Here is a 13,689-nt window from a genome sequence, read left to right as displayed (position 1 = left end):
ATCATGAAGCTGAGCTGTAATAGATAAACAATTTTAGAATGACCTGGAAAGGAAAATCTAAATGGGGATTACAAAAGCGGGAATAAAAATAATATGTGTAAAAATGCATATAAGTAACATGTCTATAAAGCATGACCTTTAATGTTAAAAATGACAGTGACAGAAATGGACTGTCTTGAATGTTGCAGAATATAAAATCTATGAGTAGTGAAAAACTCAAAGAAAGAACTGCAAAGATTTTTAAAAATCAGATTATATCTGAAAAACGATGCTGAGTGAGTCGTCCAGATGGTAAGTTGGATGCACAAACACGAACATACATTTACAGATAATGTAATCAAACATGTCAGCTATACATTTAACAATATAAAAAATTATTTAAAATGTCAAGTGAATGAGCAATGTCTTGAATGACAAAAAGAGAAAAATATAAAAATGAAAAAAATGATAATGGTTGGTTGTACACAAAGTTCTTCAAAATAGAAATAAAAATGAGAAACTAACAGTTCATGACTTATCAATAAATGAATTGATATCCCATTCAACGTTTAAGCCGAAGGGATGATAAGATTGGAGTTCATATATCCAAAATGTTTCTAGTTGGGAAACACCTCTTGTTTTGGCCCCTCCCCTCCACGGAGGTATGTACCGATCTATGATTGTGAATTGTGTACCGGAAGGGTTTCTGTCATGACACTGTCTAAAGTGGCGTGGAACCGTATGGTTCGTGTCTCCACCTTTAATGAAAGCAATATGTTCGCCCACACGTATTGAAAAAGTACGGATCGTGCGGCCGACATATTGCTTGCCGCATGTACAGGTAATGAGATAAACAATATATTTAGTTTCGCAAGTGCAAAAATGCTTAATCTCATACTGCTTATTGGTCACAGTGGATGTAAAGTGTGTAATTTTACGTCCCTTTAATGAATTGTGTAGGCACACTTTACATTTCCTACATGGAACAAAACCAGTAAGATCCTGAAAGAAAGAAATCTTTGGTGGAGGGTTGATGATATTAGGCGCAATTCGATTTTGTAACGAAGGTGCACCCCTAAAGACCAATTTGGCTCGTTCCGGAAGTACAGGTCTAAGGACACTATCGTTCCTAAGGATGTCCCAATGTTTGTCTATGATGTTCTTCACCTGTCTATGTTGAGTGGAATAAGATGTGATCATGGCATATTTAAAACTATCGTCCTGTACCCGTTTGGGTTTGGCCACAACAAGAGATGATCTGTCCAATGAGAGAACTCTCTGTAACTCAAGGTCTAGTGCATCACCTGAATAGCCTTTATCGACAAACCTCTGTTTAAGCATCGTGGCCTGGCGTAAATAGGACTCTGAGTCAGTACAGTTCCTACGTAGTCTTAAAAACTGGCTACGAGGAACCGACTGAAGCCATGAACTATGATGGCAGCTACCAATAGGAATGAAACCATTCCTATCGGTTGGTTTGAAATAAGTCTGGAAGCTGAACTTGCGATCAACAAGTCCAATCTCCAGATCCAAAAAGTTAATTTTGGTAGAACTATATTCAAAAGATAATGAGATGCCTCTATCGTTCTGGTTAAGAGTCTTAAAAAACGACTCTAACGATTCTGGGCTGCCATTCCATAGGAGGAGGATGTCATCTATATATCTGGCCCAAAGGACCAAAGACGGATGGACCTGTGCAAAGACGACATCCTCCTCCCACTTGGCCATGAACAAGTTCGCTAAACTGGGTGCGAACTTGGCCCCCATGGCTACTCCTCGTTGTTGGAGGTAATAACACTGATTGAACCAAAAATAATTTCGTTTGGTTGCGAACTCCAACAGCTCTAAGATGTACTCACATTGAAATGAGGCAAGAGTAGGTTCACGATCAAGAAAATGCTTAACAGCAGCAATACCCAGATGATGCGGAATGCAGGTGTAGAGGGAAGCCACATCTGCCGTGGCTAATAGATAGTCCCCCTCTACAGTTGTTTTTTCTAGTAGACGTATGGTGTCACCAGTATCTTTCAAGTAAGATGGAGTTTTTTGAACAAGTGGTTGTAAATAATGATCGATGTAGCGGCCTATGCGGGACGTGACCGAATCGATGCCGCTCACAATCGGCCGACCGGGAGGAGCGGTGGGATGCTTGTGAATTTTGGGCAGGTAATATATTGTCGGTATACGTGGAACTTTGGGTACTAAAAATGTTCTTTCTTTGTCATTCAAAATCTTTAACTCGTAACCCTTATTGACAAGACTTAATAACTGAGTTTTGTATGTGTGGGTGGGATTATTAGGGATTTCCTTGTAAGTACCGGGTTCACTTAAAATACGGTGCATCTCAGATTCATAGTCTGACTTGTCTAAAATCACAATACCCCCGCCTTTGTCGGCGGGGCGTATAACCAAATCCTTTCGGTCGCAGAGGGACCGAAGGCCTGAACTGCAAACTGAAGGTAAATGGGGCGATTTAATAGACAATTTAGATAAATCCCTTAACACACAATCCTTGAAGATCTTAACGGCTGGTGCTACTGCCACGGTGGGATTGAAAAGAGATGGATTAGCTAATCCAGAATGCACCGTGCCGGACGTTGCTGCCCGTTCTTCATGATTGCGTGTATTGGAAATCAAATACCTTTGAATATTGATTTTACGTATGTATTTGTTTATATCAATAAAGGTCCCGAATTTGCTGAGTTGTTTGGGGGGAGCAAACTTGAGACCCTTATCAAGTACTGATTGTTCGGCGTTGGTAAGTGTCTTAGTGCTAAGATTAAATACACCAAGACCTCTTAAACCCTCCTTCTCTTTCCTCGTCTGGATTCGACGGCCCCCTCTGCACCCTCTCTTGGATTTGGACCTTTTTTCTTTTTTGAAAGCTGGTCCTCGTGAAAACCCTGGTTGCCATGTGCATTAGAGTGAGCATATGGCTGTGGTGTATGTTGATAGTCATTTCTCCCATAGGGTTCAGAAATGTAACCACTTTGATTTCTCAAAGGTGAGAATCTGTTACGGGTTGGAATGGAAGGTGCATAATGTTGGGGAGGATAATGATAGTATGGTTCATGGTGCTCCCTATAAGGGTCAGGTGAGGCATAACTATCATAACGATGATGAGAACGGGGTGCGTTTTGTGAAAAATTCCCCCGGGAATGGCCACGTCCACCCCTTTTGCCTCTACTGTTGACTCTACCTCTGTTATGAGTGTCAGGAGTGTGAAGACTGGATTGTGAATGGCTTGGTGGTAAAGGTAGTGAGCCTAAACTGATGTTGGGGCCCATTGGTGGTATGCGGTTAGAACCGAATTGGGCCGCTAAGCCCCCTGAGATCATAGATGGAACAGGAAGCGATGGTAAATCTACTTCAGCTGCTGGGGTGGTGTCCATTGTTGGAGTGGGCACAACAGCTTTTTGCCATCCAAAGACACAACTATTCTTGTAGTCTCCTACGTCCCTTGAATATTTTTTATGTTTTTTTATCCTTTGGTCGCGGTCCTCCTTTTCAAGGTGACTCTGCAAATTGGTTGATAAGGAACTATATTCAAGGGAATTTTTATGGGTCTGTAATTTATCTTTAAGCTCTTTGATCTCTTTGTCAAAGGCTGAAAGTCTGGACCTTTTCTTTGAGACTAAAAAGCCTAGAAAGTTGGTACCGGCCTCATTAAAATATTTAAACCAGGAATTAAGATCCAATTCACCCTGTTGGGGGTTAACATTCCATCGTAGGCTGCGTGGGACCATACTCTCAGCAATATATTGTTCTAAAAAAACTATATCCCATAAAATGTGCAACTCTGATGTCATAACATTTTTTAGTCTTAAGAAAAGGCCTCCTAATTCAGAGTCGTTCCCAATAGTGGAAAAGACTCCTTCTATGTTGACAGTCCGGGATGCTCTGTAGTCAAAGACATCCATATCCAGAAAGTCACCTGGTTAGACTGGTAAGCTGCTGCAATAATGAGAAATTTTTCAAAAAAGCAAATAATATGGTATAAATTACTGCGCTGCTAGGTATACATGTATCAAGCTGCTAAACACAGCTACTGAAAAACAAGAAGCAAAAAACAAAATGTGGACACAAAAGTGTAGCGCTCTGATACAAAAACAGGTGTGAAAGTGAAAATCCAAACCATGTGTAGCTAGTATGCAATAGTGTGAACTGCACATATATATGAGGACACAATTATCAATAAAAAATGTCCAAAAATAAACAAAATAAAAAATTAAATGAAGCAATGTTCAAAATTGAAGAGAGAGATGAAATCTTCCAAAGATGAGTGAATAAATGTGAATCTCCAAAAGAAGAAATATCCCATCACCAGTGTGAATGCAGGCTTACCGGAACGTATGGACTCTGTGAAATGTATATTTCCAGAGCCAATCAGGTTTGGTATAACTGGAAACCACGGTGTGGAGTTGCTTCAGGCAGGGGTCAGCGAATGATCTTAAAGCGATAACCTAGGGAGAACTGGAAGGTCTCTCACTCAGGGAATGCAGGAGATGGTCATCCGTGTTTAAAATTCACATAGAAACGTAGAAAAAGAAAAGAGGGGACGCCATAGTGTAATACCGTCAAAAAATCAGTTTTAGGTTTAATTAAAAGTTGCACTTACATGTCGTATGAGAATATAGCGCACTTCAATAAAATGATGGCAACATTGGAGTCTTTCCTGACGCGTTTCGTGTAAGTACACATTGTCAAAAGGGTATCCCTCTCATGTGGCCAACAGACAAATTTATAGTGAGCCCCCAAACACATACAACTCACCATCTGGGAGGAGTCACTCAGAATTGAAACATTTCCGGGTGAAAAGCGAATCTGGACAGAGTGTAAGCTTAGAATGGCATGCTTGTCCGTGCAGTAAGCACTTTCAATGTTTAAAAAACGACATAAGTAAAAAATACCAAGACATATAAAATGAAGGAGCGCTTGGAACAAGCGCTTCCTGAGTGTGGCAAGATGGCGACAGGGCGTGCGCTCCAAGCCTCGTCTTGATGCAGTGTTCTGATAGGATGTCGAGAGCGAGGAGGAGCTGCAGGCAAACACTTCATGGCATCAACAAGATGGCGCCGGTGCGTGCGCTCCAAGCCTCGTTCTGACTTGATGCTCTGAATCAGATGTCAGAAACGAGGAGGCGCTCCGGACGAGCACATCCTGATTGTACCAAGATGGCGCCGGAACGTGCGCTCCAAGCCTCGTTCTGACTGTGTACTCAGAACAGCAGCGTTCCACAACACCTGACAATGAGCCGAGAAAGACTGAAATCATCAGAAAAAAGAGAACGAAGCGAAATGCAAATCAATGCAATTCACCTAACTCTGTAGTGACCGCTGTGCATTCCATGTATACCATATCTAGAGATTCCAGACTGATCTGCATGGTGCATCCATGTGAATATAAAAATAAAAATATAATGGCTAGCACAGTGGCCAGGTAGTTAATTAATAGCTGGGGCTCCAAATAATTGTTAGAAGTGTGATTCCAGAACGTATCATGAAGCTGAGCTGTAATAGATAAACAATTTTAGAATGACCTGGAAAGGAAAATCTAAATGGGGATTACAAAAGCGGGAATAAAAATAATATGTGTAAAAATGCATATAAGTAACATGTCTATAAAGCATGACCTTTAATGTTAAAAATGACAGTGACAGAAATGGACTGTCTTGAATGTTGCAGAATATAAAATCTATGAGTAGTGAAAAACTCAAAGAAAGAACTGCAAAGATTTTTAAAAATCAGATTATATCTGAAAAACGATGCTGAGTGAGTCGTCCAGATGGTAAGTTGGATGCACAAACACGAACATACATTTACAGATAATGTAATCAAACATGTCAGCTATACATTTAACAATATAAAAAATTATTTAAAATGTCAAGTGAATGAGCAATGTCTTGAATGACAAAAAGAGAAAAATATAAAAATGAAAAAAATGATAATGGTTGGTTGTACACAAAGTTCTTCAAAATAGAAATAAAAATGAGAAACTAACAGTTCATGACTTATCAATAAATGAATTGATATCCCATTCAATGTTTAAGCCGAAGGGATGATAAGATTGGAGTTCATATATCCAAAATGTTTCTAGTTGGGAAACACCTCTTGTTTTGGCCCCTCCCCTCCACGGAGGTATGTACCGATCTATGATTGTGAATTGTGTACCGGAAGGGTTTCTGTCATGACACTGTCTAAAGTGGCGTGGAACCGTATGGTTCGTGTCTCCACCTTTAATGAAAGCAATATGTTCGCCCACACGTATTGAAAAAGTACGGATCGTGCGGCCGACATATTGCTTGCCGCATGTACAGGTAATGAGATAAACAATATATTTAGTTTCGCAAGTGCAAAAATGCTTAATCTCATACTGCTTATTGGTCACAGTGGATGTAAAGTGTGTAATTTTACGTCCCTTTAATGAATTGTGTAGGCACACTTTACATTTCCTACATGGAACAAAACCAGTAAGATCCTGAAAGAAAGAAATCTTTGGTGGAGGGTTGATGATATTAGGCGCAATTCGATTTTGTAACGAAGGTGCACCCCTAAAGACCAATTTGGCTCGTTCCGGAAGTACAGGTCTAAGGACACTATCGTTCCTAAGGATGTCCCAATGTTTGTCTATGATGTTCTTCACCTGTCTATGTTGAGTGGAATAAGATGTGATCATGGCATATTTAAAACTATCGTCCTGTACCCGTTTGGGTTTGGCCACAACAAGAGATGATCTGTCCAATGAGAGAACTCTCTGTAACTCAAGGTCTAGTGCATCACCTGAATAGCCTTTATCGACAAACCTCTGTTTAAGCATCGTGGCCTGGCGTAAATAGGACTCTGAGTCAGTACAGTTCCTACGTAGTCTTAAAAACTGGCTACGAGGAACCGACTGAAGCCATGAACTATGATGGCAGCTACCAATAGGAATGAAACCATTCCTATCGGTTGGTTTGAAATAAGTCTGGAAGCTGAACTTGCGATCAACAAGTCCAATCTCCAGATCCAAAAAGTTAATTTTGGTAGAACTATATTCAAAAGATAATGAGATGCCTCTATCGTTCTGGTTAAGAGTCTTAAAAAACGACTCTAACGATTCTGGGCTGCCATTCCATAGGAGGAGGATGTCATCTATATATCTGGCCCAAAGGACCAAAGACGGATGGACCTGTGCAAAGACGACATCCTCCTCCCACTTGGCCATGAACAAGTTCGCTAAACTGGGTGCGAACTTGGCCCCCATGGCTACTCCTCGTTGTTGGAGGTAATAACACTGATTGAACCAAAAATAATTTCGTTTGGTTGCGAACTCCAACAGCTCTAAGATGTACTCACATTGAAATGAGACAAGAGTAGGTTCACGATCAAGAAAATGCTTAACAGCAGCAATACCCAGATGATGCGGAATGCAGGTGTAGAGGGAAGCCACATCTGCCGTGGCTAATAGATAGTCCCCCTCTACAGTTGTTTTTTCTAGTAGACGTATGGTGTCACCAGTATCTTTCAAGTAAGATGGAGTTTTTTGAACAAGTGGTTGTAAATAATGATGCACGAACATCCACTTGATAACATTTTGTGAACGTATGCACTGAAGATCAGGTACCAGGGGTTCCTACACCCCTGGTAGAATAAGCTCTCATCCTGAAGGGAGGAGCCTTACGAAATCAGCTAAAGCAGCACCAAGGGTGGCGTCATCCGCATGGAACTTCCCCTTTATAGTGCCATTGTACGTGTTGTACGTCACCGCGCTTTGCTAGAGCATTTTTAAAAAACAATGGTGTGTGGGCAACGTCGTTTTAATGATGAAGTTGGAAAAACTTTGTTTTTTCTAAATGCCGAAAAACAACGTTTTTGTTCATGCCGAAAAATGATCGTGTGTACGCGACATAACTGCCCGGATGATGTCCAAGGAATGCAGTCGTCTCTCAAACAAGGCTGAGAGAAAAAAGAAGGAAAAACAATGTCCTGATTTAAATGAAAGGCCAACACTACCTTTGGTAAGAAGGATGGAATAGGACACAACACCACTTTGTCATGGTGAAGAATTAGGTATGGTTCCTTAAATGAAAGGGCCGCCAATTCCGACACCCTTCTAGCCGAGGTGATGGCCATCAGGAAGGCTAGCTTGCGTGACAGCGAGACTAATGGAATTTCCCTAATAGGCTCAAAATGTTGTTTCTGTAACACAGACAGCACCAAATTTAAGTCCCAAAGACACATAGGTGACCTAATGGGGAGAAGCAAAACAGTTGCCCCCTGCATAAAGGTTCAGACCAGTGAATGGAAGGCTAAAGGCCTTTGGAGGAATACCGACAGAGCTGAAATCTGACCTCTGATTGTACTCAAAGCCAATCTGATTTCCATAGCCGACTGTAGAAAAGAGAGAATTCTCCTAATAGATAGATAGATCTTCCTAGTGACTGCTTTCCTAGAATTCACTAAGGTAGACACCACTGGTTACGAGATGCCACGATCCTTTAGCACCCTAGCTTCAATAGCCATGCAGTCAAATTTAGAGACTGTAAATTGAGGTGGAATATAGGACCTTGGGACAGTAGATCGGGCGGCGCGGAAGCGTCCAATTTCTGGGAACCAGGGCCTTCTGGGCCAGGCTGGTGCCACCAGGATGACTAGAACCCCCTCTCACCAAATCCTGTGCAACAAATGTGGAAGGAGAGGGATCAGGGGGGAAGCATAAACCAGGGAGTAGTGGCTTTATGGAACTACAAGAGCATTCGCTCCGATTACAAGAGGATCCCTTGTTAAGGACACAAACTGCTGTAGCTTGTTGTTGAACCTGGATGCCAATAGATCGATATCTGGCCATCATCAACGCTGGCAAATTTCCTGGAACAACCTTGGGTGTAGGGACCATTCCCCAGGGCAGATCTGCTGGCGGCTGAGATAATCTGCCCTCCAGTTTTCTACCCCGGGGGTATAAACCACCGATAGAATGGGCACATGTCCCTCTGCCAAGGCTAATATGTGGTTTACCTCCTTCAGAGCTGAATGACGTCTGTTACCGCCTTGGTGGTTTATATAGGCCACTGCAATGGCATTGTCGGACAGAACCCTGATAGGGCAGTCCCAAAGCTCCACTGTCCAGCACCATAGGACCAGATGTACTAACGATATTTCCAGGATGTTGATGGGAGACCCAAGAGACTTGTGTCTGAGGTCAGTACTCTCCAAGATACCGGGAGGAAGGATCTTCCCTTTCACAGGTTCTGATTCTGAAACCACCAGCTTAGGCTTAAGCGTGCCCGTGGAGATAAGAACATTGGATAATCCAGGGCTTGCCCTCTCCTGTTTCAAGCCAACAAAATGTCTTGTTGTATAGGCCTGGAGTGGAACTGGGCATAGGGCACTGCCTCTAAGAAGGACACCATCCTTCCCAGAAGACCTGTCTTCTTTGCAAGGCTCAAGTATATAAGCATATAAGCCTGTGTCAAATGGATCCGATCGGTCAATCCCTTGATTTATTTAAGAACCGTTTTTGGGACCTAGAGCACAGCAAATGTGCCCATCCACCTTGCAAACACTGGTAAAAAACAGAAGTACTTACTATATGGGAGGGGTTATATAGGGGATAATTTCCTGTCTGAGACTTGGTCTACCAGTGTCCATTCAACTTGAGATGGTGTATAACCCAGTAAGTAATGAATATTAGCCTAACTCTGTGTCCCGTAATGTATGATAAAGAAAGGTTTTTTACCTTCATGCCGTCCCTTGGATTAAGGTGTGCCCAGGCTAGCGAGATTCACTTTTCACTTTTCCTGGTGACCACTGTCTCAAATAAATGTGAGGGAATATCCAGAAAATCGAGCCGTCACAAGAAGAGGAATAGAGGGGAATCTCCACAATAACTGCAATTACTAAATACATTTCACTTAAAGTAAACCTACAAACAGGTCAAAGTAACACGTGTTCTGTATATTAATCACTCTCTAGTGCCCCACTGTATTTTATTGCAAGTCATAACGCTGGCACTTTTTCCTAGCATTTCTGCAGCTTTCCAACAGCTACCCATAGTTTCTGATTTTCAGGTGGGCTAATGACTGAATTTGCCATTGAAATTACTTAAAAAATGCCATTTGACTAGCACTGCAGTGGTTTCATTTGAATTATGCAACACTTATATTATTCTATTACTAGAAAATGGGAAAGAAATGAATTCAAAGATATGTGGCCCCTTTCTTGCTTTTATCCAGCTCTTGGAGCACTATTCCTCACATGACCCAACTTTACCCCCCACACTTCTCTAGAGCACATTCGAGAATTTAAGTATAACTAAAGGCAAAACATTTTTTGGGGGTTTTGGATAGAGTGGAGGTGGATTAGAACACCTGTCAGTTTTTATTGCTGTCTGTGCCCCCATTAAAGAGATTCACCCTCTCTATTTGTCCTGTTTACCATTATCGTTGAAAGTGAAAGAAAAAGAAAATCCCAAATTTTGGGTTGTCCCCAGAAAAATAATAGAAGGGACATTAGTTCTGGTGACCTCCCGCTTCCTGTTTTGGCTATGGGACAGGAAGTGAAGGGAAATCTCCTCATTGGGACAAAGAGGGATAAAATAATCCTTACATGGATTATTATCCTCCCTATCAAAAATTAAAAAAACAAGTTTTGCCTACAGTTCTACTTTAAGTTTTCTTTTCATGTTCCTGAAAAAGAAAAACTTGTATTATTTCCTGTGATTGCATGCTTAACGGGTTTGTAAGATTCTTGCAAGTGCAGCTGTTGGGAGGAGGGATTAGCAGGGTGCCCAGGTCAGTTCCTATTGATGTAGGCATGCCCACCAGAATTACATCTCCCTACACACACTGTGAGGGCAGGCTTTCGAGAGGCAGCGATATTATTTTACTGGCAGAAAAAGTGAAGGGGTTGGGTTCTGTAGTCCAGCAGGAGGGAACACAGGCAGCATTAGCCACACTGCTTGGGATTTCTAGCCAGCAGAGGTAGCATTGTCAGGTACTGTATAACAAAAAATAAGGAGATCACTGTATTCCTGGCAGGAGAAACAGGTAGTTTTATGTTACAATTACTTATTAGTAATACTGACATATTACTTTGTATTATTTACTATTATTTTGTATGCAATAAAACATGGCAATATGAATATGTATTACACCTTTCTTTGTATTTTGCCCAGACATGCACTTGAAGCCAAGGTTGGAAGATTTCTGTGGTCAAGAGCTAAATTTAGGCCAACAGTACCTCAATGCTTCCCCAGTGAGCCCCTTAAAAATCATAAGCAAATAACAACTGAAAAGTACTCCGCTATGTTTTTCATTAGGCTCCTGGGGCATCTTGGGGCAACATAGTGACCCTGATAAGGTATAGTGCAATTATGAAGGGTGCCTGCTATACAGAACCTGTATTAATTGTACTACATTGACTGGCTGACAGGTTAATGATAAACTTACTTTTGGTTTACCTGCATTTTGAAGAAAGTCTTCGCAATTAAATAATACGTTTGGCTTCGTCATTATTCCTGCAAAGACAAAAAAAAAATAATCTAAAATTGACAAATAATATGAACACTTCAGATGAATTAGCAAAATTGAAAAAGCACTTAAAAAGACAGAACGCCTTCCTCTAACACTCATAACTTTGAGAGGTTTTTACATTCCTCTTTAATCCTTTCTGATTAGTCATGTTTAGTAGTAAAGCAGATGGCAAGTTGAAGGTGCATTATTAATATCTCCGCTCATAACTAGCAAATAAAAAATGAAAGCATCAAAATGTGCTAATACAAATGTTACTGTATTTCCAATCCTGGGTAAATACAGGCATCTTTTCATTATATAGGCACTGTCGCATTTAATAACAATGGAAATTCTTACCTTGAGGTTGGATGTGTATTTTATAGATTGCTTGTGGCTATGAAATAATGACAAAAAAGAAAGAAGCCTTTTTTATTACAGAATAAAAACATCATAATTCATATATTGGAGAGCGTACTCTCCCACTAGCACTGCAGTGAAAGACAGTCATGCAGGACCTAGACGATAAATGTGATGACGACAGTTTTTTTTTTTTTTTAATTTTTCAGAAATTTGTAGATTTTTTATTTTAATAGAATTGCACCTTCTGAAGAAAAGTGCTATACTCATGTTTACACAGGCATCAGCATACACCCCTGCACAATCACTCATGTTCATGAGCAGCTGTACGTAGCACCTGGGATTCCTGAGTGGGGAAAATACAGCAGAATTTACATTTCATGGGCTCAGACGTAGGGCCAGATTCACATAGGTTAGCGGATCTTTAGATCCGCGTAACCTATGTGATTTAAGATCCGCCGCCGCAAGTTTTTGAGGCAAGTGGGTAATTCACAAAACACTTACCTCAAAACTTGCAGCGGCGTATCGTAAATCCCCCGGCGGAATTCAAATTCCGCGGCTAGGGGGAGTGTACTATTTAAATCAGTCGCGTCCCTGCGCCGATCGAATAGCGCATGCGCCGTCCGGAAATTTTCCCAGCGTGCATTGCTCCAAATGACGTCGCAAGGATGTCATTGGTTTTGACGTAAATTACGTCCATCCGTAATTCGCGATCGACTTACGCAAACGACGTAAAAAATTCAAATTTCGTCGCGGGAACGACGGCCATACTTAACATTGGCTGCGCCTCATAGAAGCAGGGGTAACTATACGCCGGGAAAACCCTTACGTAAACGGCGTAAAGTGACTGCGTCGGGGCCCGCGTACGTTTGTAAATTGGCGTATCTCGCTGATTTACATATTCTCAGCGTAAATCAGCGAGAACGCCCCCAGCGGCCATTTTAAAAATGCAGTTAAGATCCGACGGTGTAACACAGTTACACCTGTCGGATCTTAGGCATATCTATGCGTAACTGATTCTATGAATCAGTCGCATAGATACGACCGACACAACTCTGAGATACGACGGTGTATCAGGAGATACATCGTCGTATCTCTATGTGAATCTGGCCCACTGTGTGCAAGAGGCCTTACTAACAAGATGCACATGCATACACACGTGTCAGCAAAGGGGTGGGCTTTAAGACCTACACGCCACAGATATGCATCGCTAGGCAGCCAATATTTCTGTACTGAGACAGAACTCACTGCGCACTCTCAGCACAGAGACAGCTCTCAGTTCCGACTAACTATTGGCAGCCAGCGTGACCGGCTCCCGATCATGTGACCACTGTGACAGCCAATCACAGTGGCCAGATGACTACCGATCCTCCCAGCCCCTCGGGCGTTTAGAACTTTTGAAAGGGATGGTAGGCCAACCAAAAAGGGGTTAAAGTGATCCTTCACCAAGAAGAAGAAAGGGTTTATGAGCTGAATTGTTGAAAAGCGTAATTTAAAGGCGCCACGTCCCTACTGAATACATAAAATCTAGATAGGTTTGTTGGGACTTTTAAAGCGCACATACAACAAAATTACAAAAATAGAAAATTTGATAAAAGTTCATATTAGAATACATAAAATAGCAGTAAAATATACCAACAATAATTGCATATCTGAATTATCTCTACATAATTTTCCTTTTACGGCTTCTTCAGAAGATCTTTTACAACAGACACTGTATACGAACTGATCACTACAATAGAAAAATACATGTTAGAAATCAATAACAAATGAGAAACAAAACAAATAAAATATTTTGTTTCTCATTTGTTATTGATTTAAAACATGTATTTTTCCATTGTAGTTATCAGTTCATATATAGTGCC

General features: G+C 41.3%; 1 protein-coding gene across 3 annotated transcripts in view; it reads right to left on the bottom strand.

Annotated features, from left to right (window-relative positions):
• GLT1D1 (glycosyltransferase 1 domain containing 1) overlaps window positions 1-13,689 on the bottom strand; it is a 200,049-nt gene that overhangs the window by 141,178 nt on the left and 45,182 nt on the right. For all 3 annotated transcript variants that reach the window (XM_040347374.1, XM_040347369.1, XM_040347371.1), the window contains exons 5-6: window positions 11,825-11,861; window positions 11,416-11,472 (exon numbers count right to left, since the gene is read on the bottom strand). In XM_040347374.1, coding sequence (XP_040203308.1) covers window positions 11,416-11,472; window positions 11,825-11,861 — 94 coding nt within the window. The remainder of the gene's footprint in view (window positions 1-11,415; window positions 11,473-11,824; window positions 11,862-13,689) is intronic.

The sequence above is a fragment of the Rana temporaria genome, chromosome 1, assembly GCF_905171775.1.
Source record: "Rana temporaria chromosome 1, aRanTem1.1, whole genome shotgun sequence".
NCBI lineage: Eukaryota > Metazoa > Chordata > Amphibia > Anura > Ranidae > Rana > Rana temporaria.
Note: the sequence above shows the minus strand (reverse complement) of the source record. Positions and strands in the feature narration are given on the sequence as shown.